The following is a 16,944-nucleotide window of genomic DNA, read 5'->3' as shown; positions in this document are numbered from 1 at the left end:
AATTTCTGGGTGTTTTGAGGGTTTCTGTTTTTTGTTTTGTTTTGTTTTGGCTTGTAAAGAAATGGCATAAAATAGGAAAGTGGGCTGGATTTTTTTTTTTTCCCTTTTGTGGCCTTTATTCCCAGTACTTGGGAGGGAAAGACAGGGGGGATCTTTGTGAGTTTGAGTCCGGCCTGGTCTACACAGTGATTTGCGGGTCTCAAAAAAGGGGAAAGGTGTGGGGCAGGGGAGTGCTAGAGAGATGGCTCAGTGATTAAGTTGCCTGGGTTCATTTCCCAACACCCAGGCCCTCTCTGGCCTCAACAGGCACCAGGCACATGCACACATGAAGGCAAACAATCATACATATAAAATAAAAATAAATCTTAATAATTGTTTTAGATTTAAAAACATTTTACTTTTAACTATGTATATGTGTGTGTGGTGTGTGTGTGTGTGATGTGCGTGTGGGTGTTCATGGACGCCAGAGGACTGCTGGGTCCACCTGGAGCTGGGGTTCTAGGTGGTTCCAAGCCATCTAACCTGGGTGTTTGGGAGCTGAACTCAGGTCTCAAAGCCATAATGAATAAGGCCAAAAATTGAAAAATGATAATTCAAATTTTCATATATATAGTATCCACTTTCTCTGGAATTTAAGATTATTTTCCTAGAGATCAGGAACAATCACCGACTTCATATTTGGGTCTGTGCTTATTTTTGTCTGTCTGTTTACAGCAAATCCTGGAAGAGCATGACTTTAAAGAAGAAGACTTTGGCCTCTTCCAGCTGGCAGGCCAAAGGTGCATTGAAGATGGGCATATAAACCAGCTGCTACAAGTTATCCAGGATGAAAGGAACAAGGTAAGAACAAGCTTTGTGTCTACTTTTCAGGAGGGGGTAATTGTTGGCTCTGTTTCTTAACAATTAAACTTTATCATACAACCCATCTTACACAAGAGGGAAAAAAGGTTAAAGGGACACAAGAGTGAACCTTCCGGTATCCGTTCCATGGGACGGGTCCCTGGGTGTCTCTGGCCTGCGGCCTGTTCACTGATCCTTCACTGATCCTTTTCCCAATCCACGTGCGCTCGAGCTCGGTCTGAACCTGCTGCCCCTCTCGTCCTCTCTACCCGCCTGTCTCTCACAGCTCCCATTGAGGGTCGATTAGAAACACAGTAGTCCAGGTGGAATCCCCCGGTCCCCTTCCTGAATTCCAGGCCCAGGATGGCTCTACCCAGTCTATCTCAAGGTTAATCTCAGGGAGTGTCCACGGTGTGTCCAAGGGCAAAGCCCACCAAGACCACTTTCACTTGTGACAAAGCTTACAGTCCTTCCCACAGATAATACATTGTTGTTTTCCATTTATCTGTCTTCTTGTCTCCTGCTGTCATGAGAAACCATGACCTTGACCTCCTTAGAGAGGGATGTTTATTGGGGCTTACAGTTTCTGGGAGCGAGTCCACGAGAATCACACTTGGGGACTGACACCCTGGTGGATGCCGCAGTGGCCCCTGTGGCCCCAGAAGCCTGAGAGCGCTGGAGAGCGGCTGGTCCTAGGTCATCCACACACCACAGGACAGAAGGCCAGGGGGCAAAAGTGCCATCCTCCAGCTGCCGTTCCCTTCTTAAGTCTGTGCTGCTACCACACCAATCAGAGCTCTTAGGACAGGGCTTCACGGTGAGGCTCCCAGTGGATGCAAAAGTCAACTGCAGTAGACTTTTACAGCCTCCGATACAATCACTTTTCAGGGGGCTGGTTGTTTGGTTGGAGGTTTTGTTTTGTTTTGTTTTTTGTTTTTGGTTGAGATAGTCTTTAGCCCATGCTATCCTGCAGGTTTTTTTTTCCCCCTATCCTGGAGTTCTTAAACTCACTGTGTTTTTTGTTTTGTGTGGGGGGTAGGGGGGTGAGGTCTGTGTGAGTGATGTGCAGGTTCATATCAAGACCAGAGGCTGACATTGAGTGTCTCCCATAGTCATGTCCCTCACTGAACCTGGAGCTCATGGCTTCATCCAGGCTGGTGGCCAACAAACTCCAGGGATCTGCCTGCCTCTGTATTTTAAGTTTTCTGGGTTTTTTTTCCCAGTTATGTTATTGAAGGGTAACTTTTGACAGCAGTGTTAAGTGCTATCAGTGCTAAAATGTACTAATATTTAAGTTTCTGCCAGATGCTTTACCTATGTTCCACGTTTAGCCTCTCCAGCATCTCATGAGATAGGCATTTAGTTGTAACGCCTACAATTCAAGTGACTTGAGAAACTGAGGTTGGGAGGGTACTTGAGCACACAAGCTCAGGACCACCAGGGCAGTATCATGGGACTCTTACTTCAAAAGAAAAAACAAAACAAAACAATCACTTTATAGGTAAGAGGCAGTTCCTGAAAGACACCTCAGCTTTGATGTGACAGGATTCCTATATCCCAGGCTGGCCTTGAGTGCGCTGTGTCCTTGAGGATGACCTTGGGTTTCTTATCCTCCACCTCGAGTCTGGGATTATGGGTGTGGCCAGTGTATCGGCTTTATGGGGTGTCTGGGAGCTCTGTGCATCCTGGGCCAGTGCTCTACCAACTGTGTCCCCAGGCTGACAAGAAAGCTGGGGTACAATAAAGGATACATTGATTGTGGGGATAAGAGCAAGTGAGTCAGAAAGGATGACTGGTTGTTTTGGCTTGGTTGTCCTTTGTTTGTTTTTCTATGTGTTTTCATTCACATCTGCAATACAGATGTGATCTCAGCAAAATAGCACCCTAACTTGAAGAGAAAGCTTGCAAAAAGGAAGGCAAGGGAGAAAATTTGTCTTGTGAGACATAGCAGGCGACGGGAAGTAAGTTTTTTTATTAAATTTCTTTTTTCAAGACGGGGTTTCTCTGTGTAGCCTTGACTGTTCTGGACTCGCTTTGTAGACTAGGCTGACCTCGAACTCACAGTGATCTGTCTGCCTCTGCCTCCTGGGTGCTAGGATTAAAGGCGTGCGCCACCACGCCCAGCTCGGAAGTAGACTTGTCTGTGACTGTAAAACTCAGGCAATTAAAGGACAAAGGGTGGGGAGATCCTGAGCTCACTAGAATAGGCAGAAAGGAGGCCCAGGATCTCATCTTTTAAAAACCTCTGAGTGTGATGTGCATGTGTGTCCATGTTTGTATATGTGAATGTGGGCATGGGCAGGCCATGGTGCATTCGTAGAGGTCAGAGATGACAGGACCTCTTTGCCCTTTGCTGCCATATATGCTGCACAAGCTGGTCCCTGAGCGTTCACAGATCCCGTCTAGCTGTGGGAAGACCACATGCACACTGCCACGGGGTTCTGGGAACCAAGTGATCCTGGTGCTGAGCCACTCCCCTGCACTCAGTGTCCCTTCTTGAGGAACCCGGTAGCTGAGAGGCCGCCTGCCAACGTGAGGTTCAGCACTGCATCCCTGAAGCCGAGGAGGGAGGAGGCCATAGCACACCACCTGTAGGTATCCTGTAGCTCAGTGGTTTATTTTTAGTATGTTTCTAAATAGCTAATAGGATAAATTTAAAGATAGTGAGGCTTAGGCTTAATATCGAAAATCATCTTTGTGCTATATAATCTGATATATACAGGGTTCAGATTTCAGTAAAATATATAACACCAATCACAACTTGATTTTCCTTCCAGGTGACATTTTCACACAGGCAGTGCCCACGGCCTCTCTGGGGCACACAGGCAGTGCCCACAGCCTCTCTGGGGCACACAGGCAGTGCCCACGGCCTCTCTGGGGCACACAGGCAGTGCCCACGGCCTCTCTGGGGCACACAGGCAGTGCCCACGGCCTCTCTGGGCGCACACAGGCAGTGCCCACGGCCTCTCTGGGCGCACACAGGCAGTGCCCACGGCCTCTCTGGGCGCACACAGGCAGTGCCCACGGCCTCTCTGGGGCACGCAGGCAGTGCCCACGGCCTCTCTGGGGCACGCAGGCAGTGCCCACGGCCTCTCTGGGGCACGCAGGCAGTGCCCACGGCCTCTCTGGGGCACGCAGGCAGTGCCCACGGCCTCTCTGGGCGCACACAGGCAGTGCCCACGGCCTCTCTGGGGCACGCAGGCAGTGCCCACGGCCTCTCTGGGGCACGCAGGCAGTGCCCACGGCCTCTCTGGGCGCACACAGGCAGTGCCCACGGCCTCTCTGGGGCACGCAGGCAGTGCCCACGGCCTCTCTGGGGCACACAGGCAGTGCCCACCGCCTCTCTGGGGTACATAGGCAGCGCCCACGGCCTCTCTGGGGCACACAGGCAGTGCCCACCGCCTCTCTGGGGCACATAGGCAGTGCCCACCGTCTCTCTGGGGCACATAGGCAGTGCCCACCGTCTCTCTGGGGCGCACAGGCAGCACATGGGAGGCAGAGGCAGGTGGATCACTGTGCGTTTGAGGCCTGGTCTACAAAGAGAGTCCAGGACGGCCGAGGCTACACAGAGAAACCCTGTCTCAAAAACAAACAGATTTTTAAAATTATTAACAGTATACCCCAGTTCTCTGACCTGTTTCAAGTCATTAATACATACCATACATGTGCCATCTAATACTCTATTTGCTAACACATCAGAGAAAAGTCTCTATCCTGATGGAATTCATTTTATGAGATTCTTGGGCGGTGCTCAGCAGCAGAGCCAGCAGCCTGGGGAGGGGGGGGTAGGGTATGCACAAGTTGATGTGAGTCACCTCCACTGCCACCTGAGCGGAACTGCAGCTGGGGTTTGTATTGCTGTCCATGGCACAAGTTACTACCAAAGGTCCATGGTTGGTGTTGCCACCCGAGTCCACACTGCGGGCCATGCTGCCTCCAAGGATCTTGTCAGGGCCCAGGGTTCTACCATAGCAGGGAGCTGTGTTCGTGGTCTATGGTGTCACCAGAAGCCACGAGGAGGCCCATGATCCGGGCTCCCACTGACTAGGAAGAGTAAGTAGACTATTTTTGCTGTGGTATCAATGACTGTAGACACAGTTGAGAGGGAGGGACATGGAAGGCTTCTGTGACAACCCCTACCCCTACCCTCTGACCCCCTACCCAAAAAAGGTAACAGCCTAGCCAGGAAGCCAGCGAAGAGAACTTTTTTCCTTTCTTTCCTTTTTTTTTTTTTTTTACTTCTTGGGGTGGGGTGGGGGGCACAGGCATGGGAGGACTGGGAAGGGGTTGTGACTGGGGTGCATGACGTGAAACTCCGACAGTAAAGACAAAACATGAGCACAGCAAGAGAAGGGCCGCCTTTAGCCGGGAAAGGCAAGAGAGAGGCTCCCCAGGGCTAAGGCAAAGCTCTGAAGAAACAACCCAGTCAGGAATAGACAGTTAAAAAAAAAAAAGCTTTACAGTTCTCAAACAGCAGCGTGTACATACGAAGCTCACCAGGCATTAGAAAAATTCAAGGAGCTGCATTAAGGTGTGAGGAATTCACAAGAGGAAATATCACCAGCCTTGCTCATGCCAACTGGATACTTCAGTGTTTTTATCAAGTTGCAGCATAAATATTAAAAAATTGCATTCTGACAAATAATTATTTGCTTGGACCGTTGCTGTTGCTTTGAGACAAGGTCTTAAGATGCTAGCCAGGCTGGTCTTACTACCTAAGCTCAAGTGGTCCTTGCTCTCAACTACTGCAGTACGTGGGGCTAAAGAGACATGACATCATGTCTGCCTAGGCTCTCACTAATTTTAATAGAGATACCAAATATTTGGGCAAGGGTAGTTGGCCTATCTTTTACTGTTTAAGCCTAAAATTAAGTTCACTGTAGAGATTTATAGTCATGTCAATTTTTAAAAACTCACCTCTTTTTATTCAATGAAATTGGTGCTTAGAATATGTCAGAAAATGAAGTACAACTTTAATGAACAAAATCATGCTTTTTATCTAATAATTCAATTTTCTCCCTAAAATATTTATTCATTCTTCTTACTATTACTCTGTATGATCACAATTGCCCAGCAAGTGTTTGTGCCTGGTGGTCTCCCTGAATACCCCTTTAGTGCGCTGTGTCTTCTGCGCTGCACTTCTGTCGTTGACGTCTCTACTTCTTTCAAATCTATCTCCTCCACCACGAACCGATTTTCCTCTATATTATCATTGACATTCTTTATAACTTTCTTAGGGTGTGTATTTTTTGTTCACTAGAATATCATGTTGTAAGCCAGGCATGGTGGCATATTCTGGTGTATATTCGAGCTTCAGGACAGCCAGGATTGCATAGACTGTCGCAAACAAACAAGAAAGCAAAGTAACAGAATGTCACTACAGGAGTTCTTCTGGGCAGCGAGCCCAGGGCCTGTTACAAAGTAACCGTGCAGGTCTTGCAGCCAAGGTAGTGAACAAAGTAGGTACACAACACCCGTTAGAGGACAGCTATTAGCTTTTTGTTTTGTTTTGTTTTTGTTTTTATTGTTTTTTGTTTTTGTTTTTCGAGACAGGGCTTCTCTGTGTAGCCTTGGCTGTCCTGGACTTGTTTTGTATGCCAGACTTGAACTAACAGAGATCCACCTGTCTTTGCTCCTCGAGTGCTGGGATTAAATGCGTGTGCCACTACGCCTGGCGACATCTATATGATGTTTTGTTTTTCTCTAAATTTTTTTTTGGTATAGTTTGACTTTTAACATTCACAAATTTGGGATTGGAGAGATGGCTTAGGAGTTAAGAGCTGCTCTTCCAGAGGACGCAGGTTCAATTCCCAGCACCACATGGCTGCTCGCAACTGTCTGCAACTCTACTTCCTGGTGATCTGACAGCCTGATACAAGCATACATTCAGGCAATACATCAATGCATATAAAATAAAAAGAAACAAGTCATTAAAATGTTCTTAAAAACAGAGAAACCCTGTCTTGGAAAAATAAATGTTCTTAAAATTTTTTTTTTCAAGAATTCATGCTATGAATTAGTAACTGAATTTTGAAATTTTGTTAAAATTTTCTAATTTTTCATATACATGCACATATGTAAACACAAGCACTAAATTTTTAAAAATTCTCACCATAACTTACTGAATAAGACCAAATTCACTTTTTAAAGTTTGACACCCAGATAGGCAGGATAATTATTCCTTCAAAGAGATCCTGTACTTTCTATTCCCAGAATTCCTGGTCCCAGCACAGTCTTCCTTGAATTCAGCATCTTTCCTTTTTTCTTTTTTCTGTCTCTTTCAGATCTGGGCCATAACTCAGGCACACTCTCCCGGTACTGTGGCTTCCTTGCTCTCTCTCGGAAGCCCTACTCCTTGCCATATGGCTGCCCGCTACCATGTGGCCAACCTCTGTGCCAGCTTAACTTGAGCACAAGCTTTTGTTTCCTTTCTGCTCTCCTTGGATAGCTGCTGTGGTTACATCTTGCCTGACCAGAATGGTTTTCTCTTTAAACGCTAATCGTCCTTAAGCTCAAAAAAGCAAAATAGCCTTGACTCCTGTGTACTTTCTAACCAGGTGGTGTTTTTGGTTTTTTGGGTTTTTTTCCTGTTTGCATAGCTTTACTTCTTTCCTTTAAGATCCTTTAAGTGATCCTCTGAATGGTAATCAGATTCTTAAGAGTAAAATGTTTACCTGAGGTAAACAACTGTTTAAATATATATTTAGTGTGCGTATGTGTTTGGCACATGCACAACCGCATGTGTGTGGAGCTCAGAGGACAAGCTGGGAGTTGTCAACCTCACTTTCAGCCATGTGGATCTCAGAAGTCAGACTCAGACCACAGTGTTTGGTGGCAAGTGACATAAGCCTCTTTGCCTACCCCCACGAATTTTAGCTAAACATTTTACATATATCAGTCACAAGGTTACCAGGCACTGTAGAATGATGCCTTTCAGAACTTTATAGGCATTAGTGTTAAATATCTCATGGTCTTTGTTAGGGAAAGGAAAGGGTCATTAGTCGGTATATGGAAAGGAGTTAGGTACAGACTTGAATCCAGGCAGGCATGAAATTCAGAGAGGCACCTGCCTCTGCCTCCTGAGACCTAATCCTGACATACACACGGGGTAACACTGTATCCTTACCCACATTAACCCTGACACACACGGGGTAACACTGTGTCCTTACCCACATTATCCCTGACACACACGGGGTAACACTGTATCCTTACCCACATTATCCCTGACACACACGGGGTAACACTGTATCCTTACCCACATTAACCCTGACACACACGGGGTAACACTGTATCCTTACCCACATTAACCCTGACACACACGGGGTAACACTGTATCCTTACCCGCATTAACCCTGACACACACGGGGTAACACTGTATCCTTACCCGCATTAACCCTGACACACACGGGGTAACACTGTGTCCTTACCCACATTATCCCTGACACACACGGGGTAACACTGTGTCCTTACCCACATTAACCCTGACACACACGGGGTAACACTGTGTCCTTACCCACATTAACCCTGACACACACGGGGTAACACTGTATCCTTACCCACATTAACCCTGACACACACGGGGTAACACTGTGTCCTTACCCACATTAACCCTGACACACACGGGGTAACACTGTGTCCTTACCCACATTAACCCTGACACACACGGGGTAACACTGTGTCCTTACCCACATTAACCCTGACACACACGGGGTAACACTGTATCCTTACCCACATTAACCCTGACACACACGGGGTAACACTGTATCCTCCCCACCTTGTGTAAGACTGTGGCAAAGCCAGGGCTTAGATCTCCTGCCCAAGCTTTGCCCACATTCCAATTGCTCTCCACTGAGGCAGTCTTGCTTTCGAGTTCTCAGGGGATACCTGGCAAGGTCTGAAGACTTTCAGTTGGTGTTGGTGCAGAGGGTGCTGTTGGTGTAACAGGGAGAGGTCAGCACTGCCCTGAATATCCAGTGCACAGGACACTGATCCTTGCCAAGATATAAACAGTGTTAAAGTAAGAAAGTCTACACTACAGGGTCTTAGGACAAGATGGTCTTCATGTGACTTTAAAAATATTAACATAGACCATTAATAGTAAATCAGAACGGCCGTGGACATTGGCTGCGTGCCCCAGAGAGGCCGTGGACCCTGCCTGTGTGCCCCCAGAAAGGCCGTGAACATCAGCTGTGTGCCCCAGAGAGGCCGTGCGCACTGCCTATGTGCCCCCAGAGAAGCAGGCCGTGGACACTGGCTGTGTGCCCCCAGAAAGGCCGTGAACATCAGCTGTGTGCCCCAGAGAGGCCGTGCGCACTGCCTATGTGCCCCCAGAGAAGCAGGCCGTGGACCCTGCCTGTGTGCCCCCAGAAAGGCCGTGAACATCAGCTGTGTGCCCCAGAGAGGCCGTGCGCACTGCCTATGTGCCCCCAGAGAGGCAGGCCGTGGACACTGGCTGTGTGCCCCAGAGAGGCCGTGGCGACAGTCTCACCTCCCTCCTAGTTCAGGTCAGGAAAGCGCTAAGCTGAGCCGTCCAGCTGACTGCTGTCCTCTTGCTCTGCAGACCATCATTAAGTCTATGGGCTGGAATCTGGTTGGCCCTGTTGTCCGATGCCTCCTGAGGAATGGGGAAGAAGATAAGAGAGACTGTTTGCTGATGGTTGATTTGCTGGTGAAGGTGCGTCAGACCCTGAGCAGCCCTGCAATTCCCTTTCATGTTTAATTCTTGTTCTTTGGTAAGAAAGTTTTAGTGCAAGAAATTACGCTCAGTAGCGCCTGGGTGTACTCAGCTGGATGGGTGGGCAGGTCCACCTCAGCATTTCCCAGCGGGTCTTGGTACAAGGATTATCCACTCTGAGGCCCCTGATTCAGATTTCCAGTAAGCGAGCTATACTGTAGATAACAAGGGTTCTTATTATATAGATGAAGGCAGTTTTAGAGAACTGTTTAACGCCATCTGGCCCTTTGGCGGCAGCAGAGCCAGTGCTGCCTGAGGCATGAAAGCTGAAAGGAGACTATAAGGGGTGTGTTGGGGGGGTAGATGAAAGGATGAGGGGGGCAACACTAATGGAGACTATAAGGGGTGGGGGGGTGACGAAAGGATGGGGGAGGGTCAACAGTAGCAGCTTCTGTTTGAAAATACCATAGTAAAACTTAAAATTGGAAACTAGAGACGGGAGGAATATGCACAAATGAGTAGTTGGAAAGAGGAAGCTTCTTGGAGCAAGTGTTGATTAGGAGGACTTTAAAGAGGGAGGCGGTGGCTGTGGAGACAGCGCTGGAAGACAGGCTAAGGAAGTTAGGCAGATGGAGACGCTAGGACATGGCTGTCAGGGCTGGGCAGCACCAGAGACTGGGCGGTGTGGAGGGTCGGGCGGGGCCCCACGTGCAGAGCCACCAGGGACCTTCAGAAGCTGCGAAGGGCCATTTAACAACAGCATAGTGAGTGCATTTTACAGCTGAGCAAATGTAACTGTTGTCTAAGTGTGTCTTTAACACAGTAATCATGTGGCTTTAAATACAACTTGTATTAAACAGGTTCAATTGTGAATATTTTTATAGTTATGTAATCCAAAGGAATTGTTGTTGGGTTTGCTTGAACTCATTGAAGAGCCTTCTGGAAAACAGATTTCCCAGGTTATTCTTCTTTTGCTTCAGCCACTGCAGACAGGTAATGAGCACTTTGATATTCAAGTATTTCTTGTTTTGTTTGCATAAGTACCTGGATATTTCCCCCAGCGTGAACAGTCTACCAGAGCAAAGCTTGGGATAAAGTCCTGAGTGCTCGGCTTTTAGGCTGGCCCGGGAGTGCTAGTGTAGATGCTGCAAGGTACCCAGAAGAGTGGCTGCTCAGTAAACACTTCCTCCCACGGCACACTGTTTTCATGCATGTAATCTGGTTAGCTTTCTTTTTTTTTTTTTTTACATGTATGAGTGTTTTGCCTGAATTTATGTCTGCACACCACTTGCATGCCTAGTGCCCTTGGAGGCCAGAGATAGGCATCAGATCCCCTGAACTGGAGTGACAGCAGGCTGTGAGCCACCGCAGGGTGCTGGGAGCTGAACCCAGGTCCTCGGGAGGAGCAGGCAGTGCGCCTAACCACTGAGCCATCTCTCTAGCTCCCTGATTAACTTTATTACCTACAATTCACAATTCCCTCTAAGCATATTTAGTGGTCATCCGTGGTATCTGCAGCGTGCAATCTAACAGCAGGTGGTAGTCCCGTGTTTTGGTTGAGAAGGATGTCAGACAGGGCGTGGCTCAGCGCTTGAGTTGGGAGGTTGGAGTTAAAGGTCCGTCTAGAGGATGGAGTGAGGGAGGTGAGAAGGCTCCATGGTTTAGGATTGGCAAATAGTGGCTCTCAGGAAGCAAGACAGCGTTTTCCCCTGAAGGCAGCTGGTTCATTTTAGAAAATGTGTATGCTTTGGAATGTGGTGGAGGGACTTAGACACATATTTCTTAAATATTTAAAATCTTCTAAGGGTACAATAAGCTTTCTAATACTCTATTACATTTATACAGTACTTTGTAATTTTCTATTCATATTTCGTGCTTATAAACAAAAATAAGGGGAAAATGTAACCACTTATATAAATACTATATTAGTTGATTTTCTTATTGCTCGGCCCAAGCGCCTGACAACTGGAAGAGCAGTTGGCCTGGGTTGGGGTATGTGTCCATCGTGGTGGGCGAGGCACGGTGGCAGGCGTGTGACAAAGTGCCTGGCCATACTGCAGTGGCACTCAGAGGAGTGAGGCCAGGCCGCACCACCTCATAGCCGCCGCTAGTGACCCACTTCCCTCAGCAAGGTTCCACGTCCTAACGATCCAGAACCTTCCTGCCCTGTGTCCAGCATGCTTAGGAGGCGACCGCAGGTAACAGCTCGGTGTCTGTTGCAGTCATTCGGAAGGTTCCCAACAAGGCTTACTCACTTGGCTTGGCCCTGTCCACCCTGTGGAGTCAGCTGTCCCTGCTTCCTGTCCCACACTCAGAGGAGCAGATACAGGCAGATGAGTATGGGCTGTGTCAGTGCTGCAAGGCCTTAGCAGAGTTCACGAGACCTTTTGTGGAAGACATGATGAATAACGAAGAAAACAAGTTAAAAGATGAAGTACTGAAATTGTAAGTATATTTTGAAGAACATCTCATGGTGGAGTAACTGGTAGCCCAGTTCTTATTGCTTATTCTATGTTTTCTATTTGTACATGTAAATCTAGCCTCAGATTGTGAATTTTACATAGAGACGTTGGGCTGATATAGCACGGTTGTTTATGAGGCAGTGACGATATAAGCCAAATCCTTCCCTTAATTCACACTCACCCATCACAGCCAGCACATACTGAAAGTGGGGTCAGAAGATATATTTAACTCGGAATTTACGCTGTCTGTGGGAAATTGTATCTGGAAGCAGCAGAAGGACCACTGAACACCTGAGCATCCACCCTGACTGCACCGTCAGCTCGCCCACTGCCCCTCACTGACTGAACGTCCACCCTGACTGCACCGTCAGCTCACCCACTGCCCCTCACTGATTGAGCGTCCACCCTGACTGCACCGTCAGCTCGCCCACTGCCCCTCACTGACTGAACGTCCACCCTGACTGCACCGTCAGCTCACCCACTGCCCCTCACTGATTGAGCGTCCACCCTGACTGCACCATCAGCTTGCCCACTGCCCCTCACTGACTGAGCGTCCACCCTGACTGCACAGTCAGCTCGCCCACTGCCCTTCACTGACTACACATCCACTTTAATATGGCAGACAATCACTTGGCACATGGATGGTGCCTTCAGTATAAAATAGCCTGTAGACTTGAAGACTAGGCATGTTTAAAAAGGGAAACCGTATGCTGGGCGTGGTGGTGCTCACCTGTCATTCTGGGGGAGTTCAGACAGGAGGGTGCAAGAGCCTGGGTTACAGAATAACCTGTCTCAAAAAGCCACACCAACCCCAAACCTGCAAAACAAAGAATGTACACCATAAAAAGAAAGAAAAGAAGGTAAAATTCTTAACTAATCTTGCGTAATTGTGGCCTATCAAAATATTTCAGCTATATTGATAACTGAGGAAAATTATTAATTTCATCTGTTTCTTATAACTTTTCTCATGTGACTACTAAGAAATCTTAAATCCTAAATTACATATGGAATTTGTGTTAAATTTCTCTTGGACAGTACCAAGATTTTGGGGTTGTTGTTGTTGTTGTTGTTTGTTTGTTTTTGTTTTTTGGGGTTTTTTGCTTTTGGAGGTTGGGGTGGGGGAGACTAATGTTATTGTTACTTTTCTAAAGAACTAGAAAAGACTTAGTTACAGAAGTTAGATTTTTTAAAAGTATATAAAAGTCTATGGAAAATATATACACTGTCCTGAATTTTCCTTGGACTGATGATGTCTTTGTCTTAGAGTAGCAGACATTAGCACCAACTGCAGCAGTCTCGACACTCACGTGAGTCTCAGTGTATGGAGTCCAGCAAGGCTTCTCATGTGTCCCCATCACTGTTACTAGTGAGAACGGATGCATCGTGATGTGTAGACACTGAGCTGTTGGCGCTTGCCTTAGGCCATTTGTGCTGCTAAAGTAAAGTCTGAGGTGATTTATTATAAAACTATACTGGCTTGAACTTCTCTTTCTCATCAGAGTGGCACCCACCTTCCTGAGGCCACACTCCTTACTCCTGTCACAGTGACAGTTAGGTTCCGCCTGACTGGGGGGGGGGGGATGAACAAGCTGTGCAGTGCTTACGGGTCGTACAAAGCTGAGCTCCAAGTACTAGATACGCTGTGCTCTGGGAGTGCTGGCTGCACCGTCACCTCTCTCTTTACTCCCTAGTTGCTTCAAAAGCTTGAAATGCCCGCTGCTGACAGCACAGTTCCTTCAACAGTCTGAAGAAGTTGGAAATGACCCTTTTCGGTGTTTTGCATCTGAAATAATAGTAAGGACAGCCAATATAATCTGCTATAATACTTGCTGTAATTTTAAATTTATCCTACTGTGTTCTAATATATGAGCACTTAAACTGATAACATTAATAGAGAAATAGTTTTTTGAGAATACAGATAAACAATAGGATGAAAATTAAATAGTAACAATCTCATTATCCAATGCCTTACAGATGTTTCTATTTATATGCTAATAAATGGGAAAATGTATCCCTACACAAAAGGTCTTGAAAGTTTATATCATACATTCCTGTGTATTTTTCTCGCGGTTGTTAGCCAACATGTGGGTGCTGGGAATTGAACTTGGATCCTCTAGAAGAGCAGTCAGCCCCCAGCTGACACATTTTTAACTACAGCTGTCAACAAAACTCATTTGTGTGTGTACCTTTAATTATGATTTTGAGTGAGTCTCATGAACAAAGCAAAAACCCTGCCTGAGTAGGTAAAGCCCATCCAGAGAATTCTTTTGAATAACTCACTGAAGACCTCCGTCGCACCAGCAGACTTCCTCGCTGCCTTAGTTCTGCAGCTGTGAAGAGACACCATGATCTTAGGAAAGAAAGCATTGACTTGGGGCTGGCTCACAGTTCAGAGGGTCAGTGCACTGTCATCACAGTGGAGAGCATGGCAGTGTGCAGACAGACATGGAGCTGGAGAAACAGCTGAGACTTCTACATCCAGATCCTCAGGCAGCAGAAAGAGACACACTGGGCTGGCTTAGGCTTTTGAAACCTCAGAACCCACCCTCACTGACACACTTCCTACAGTAAGACCACACCTACTTTAGCAAGGCCACGCCTCTTAATGCTTCTCAAGTAGTGCCCCTCCTTGATGTCTAAGCATTCAAATACATGAGCCTGTGGGGGCATTCTTATTCAAAGCACCACACTCACACTCATCATGAGAGTGATGATCAAAGCAAGTACCACAGGTTCAAAGAGAGGGGGTTGTGCATGGCGTGGGGGTGAGGGGGTTGTGCAGGGCGTGGGGGTGAGGGGGTTGTGCAGGCCGTGGGGGTGGGGGGTTGTGCAGGGCGTGGGGGTGGGGGGTTGTGCAGGGCGTGGGGGTGAGGGGGTTGTGCAGGGCGTGGGGGTGGGGGGGTTGTGCAGGGCGTGGGGGTGAGGGGGTTGTGCAGGGCGTGGGGGTGGGGGGTTGTGCAGGGCGTGGGGGTGGGGGGTTGTGCAGGGCGTGGGGGTGGGGTAAATGGGTGATACACAGGTTATATGCCAAGAGCTTCCTTTTGAAAAACCATTTCACAGGGATTTTTATCACAAATTGGACATCCTGTCCCCCAAATTATTCTTAATCATGGAAGAAAAAAAAAGACTTGGGATTACCTTGAATTTGAGGAAGAAGATGATAAACAACTGGCAGACTCTGTGGCTTCTCTGACATACCTAGTATTTGTTCAGGGCATCGGTGTTGATCAGTTTCCCATGGTCCTAAGGTAAGAGTCGACATCAAACTCTTGATTTGTGTATATCCAGTACAAGCATGTTAACGTACCAGCACACTGAAAGATGGAAGGTGAGAGGTGCCTAGAACATTCTTGAATCTCCACCAGTGTGAAAAAAGACATCAAGGGGGCTGGAGAGATGGCTCAGAGGTTAAAGGCACAGACTGCTCTTCCAGAGGTCCTGAGTTCAATTCCCAGCAACCACAAGGTGGCTCACAACCATCTATAATGTGATCTGATGCCCTGTTCTGGTCTGCATGTGTACAAGCAGGCAGAACACTGTATTCATAATAAATAAATAAATCTTTAAAAAAAGAAAAAAGACAAGTAAGTGTGTGGCTGCAGAGGGAGGCACGGGAGTACAACAGCTGTCAGCACACAGAGAGCAGATGACACCCAGGTATATTGAATATTAGGCTTATAAAAGCAACTGGACCCTAGCATTGAGTACTAAGCAGAACGGTTGGGACAGGGACAGTGTCCCCCATGGGAGCTGTAAGAGGAAGACAAGAGCAGCCTCGGTGAGCCCCACAGGCACAGAGCACGGCACTCTGTACAACAAATCAAGCCTGGATCTGTGGTCTACACAGCAAACAGCTAGAGAGGTGGAGCTGCCCCATTCACCTATGCCGCAGGGGACCCTGAGAGCTCTTGTCGGCAACCTTTTCAGGGTGGGGTGGGGGTGCAGTAGAGCCCCTGGAATTCCTAAACCTCTAAGCTCTAGAGGCTTACCCTATCTGCCGACTCCGGGAGCAACCACCCAGAGGAGCACTGGGCACAGGAGACTGATTTTGACTTGGACCAGATCCGAAACACAGGGTTAGCTAATAGGAAGTGTGCGCCCACTGCAGAGGGAAGAGGAAGGACTTAGCACTGGGAACTAACTGCATCTTTACCTCTGCGAAGAGGAGTGAAACTGGCTGTGAGTAAATATAAGCCCAGGGCTCAGACAAGACCGTGCCTCCTCCCCGCCCAGCACAGACGCTTTCTACAGTCAGAGCCCTGCAGACTGTGGTAGAGACACAGCTGCTGCGTGGGCATTCCCCACGGCCATAGGCACACCTCCGGTAGGAAAGAACATCCAAAAAGTGTTTCTCAGTGTTACCTGGCAGGACTCAATGCAGGGTGGACCTGGCTGGCTGAACAGATATTTAAGGGCACCAGTTCTGTGGGAAAAGCACCGCAGCAGGACAGGAGGGCGGGTTTCTGTTTGTGTGGTGTTATATTTCCTCAGGGTTACTTTGACCTTTGTCCTATTGGTATCTTTGCTTTTTCCACGATCTTCTTTGTTCTCTTCTTTTGTTTTTTTTTCACTTATTTATAACTTTACTAGCTTTGTAATTCTAATTTATTCTATAGATGTCCTAGCTCTTTTCTATCCTTTTTTTTGGAGTATGGTTGTTTTCTTTTTCTTTTTCTGTAACTAAATAGTTGTAGGTTTGTTGTTTTCGTTACTGTGGCCTGTTTGCTGTCCTCGGTTGTTACCACTCTAGAAGCAGTAGGACCTGGGAGGATGGAGCCCATGAACGAGGTGGACAAAGGCTCACGCAAGAGCCTCAGACTATATTGTGAGGGTTAAGAAAGGTCACATGGATAAAGTTCTAATGAATTCAGGCTGTGTGCAGTCACAAGGACAAGCCGCGTGTGGCAAAACCATGTTGTCCCATAGAGGCATGTAAAGGGCAACTTAAACATTTAACCGAGTAGCAGC

At 47.5% G+C, this 16,944-nt stretch overlaps 1 protein-coding gene across 4 annotated transcripts in view; it reads left to right on the top strand.

Moving 5' to 3' along the window:
- Window positions 1–16,944, top strand: part of GLMN (glomulin, FKBP associated protein) — a 36,081-nt gene that overhangs the window by 937 nt on the left and 18,200 nt on the right. For all 4 annotated transcript variants that reach the window (XM_084758786.1, XM_084758783.1, XM_084758784.1 and 1 more), the window contains exons 3-8: window positions 715–840; window positions 9,401–9,514; window positions 10,399–10,507; window positions 11,737–11,959; window positions 13,668–13,770; window positions 15,037–15,224. In XM_084758786.1, coding sequence (XP_084614912.1) covers window positions 715–840; window positions 9,401–9,514; window positions 10,399–10,507; window positions 11,737–11,959; window positions 13,668–13,770; window positions 15,037–15,224 — 863 coding nt within the window. The remainder of the gene's footprint in view (window positions 1–714; window positions 841–9,400; window positions 9,515–10,398; window positions 10,508–11,736; window positions 11,960–13,667; window positions 13,771–15,036; window positions 15,225–16,944) is intronic.

This window comes from Acomys minous (genome assembly GCF_964271855.1).
Source record: "Acomys minous genome assembly, chromosome: 15".
NCBI classification, from domain to species: Eukaryota; Metazoa; Chordata; class Mammalia; order Rodentia; family Muridae; genus Acomys; species Acomys minous.
Note: the sequence above shows the minus strand (reverse complement) of the source record. Positions and strands in the feature narration are given on the sequence as shown.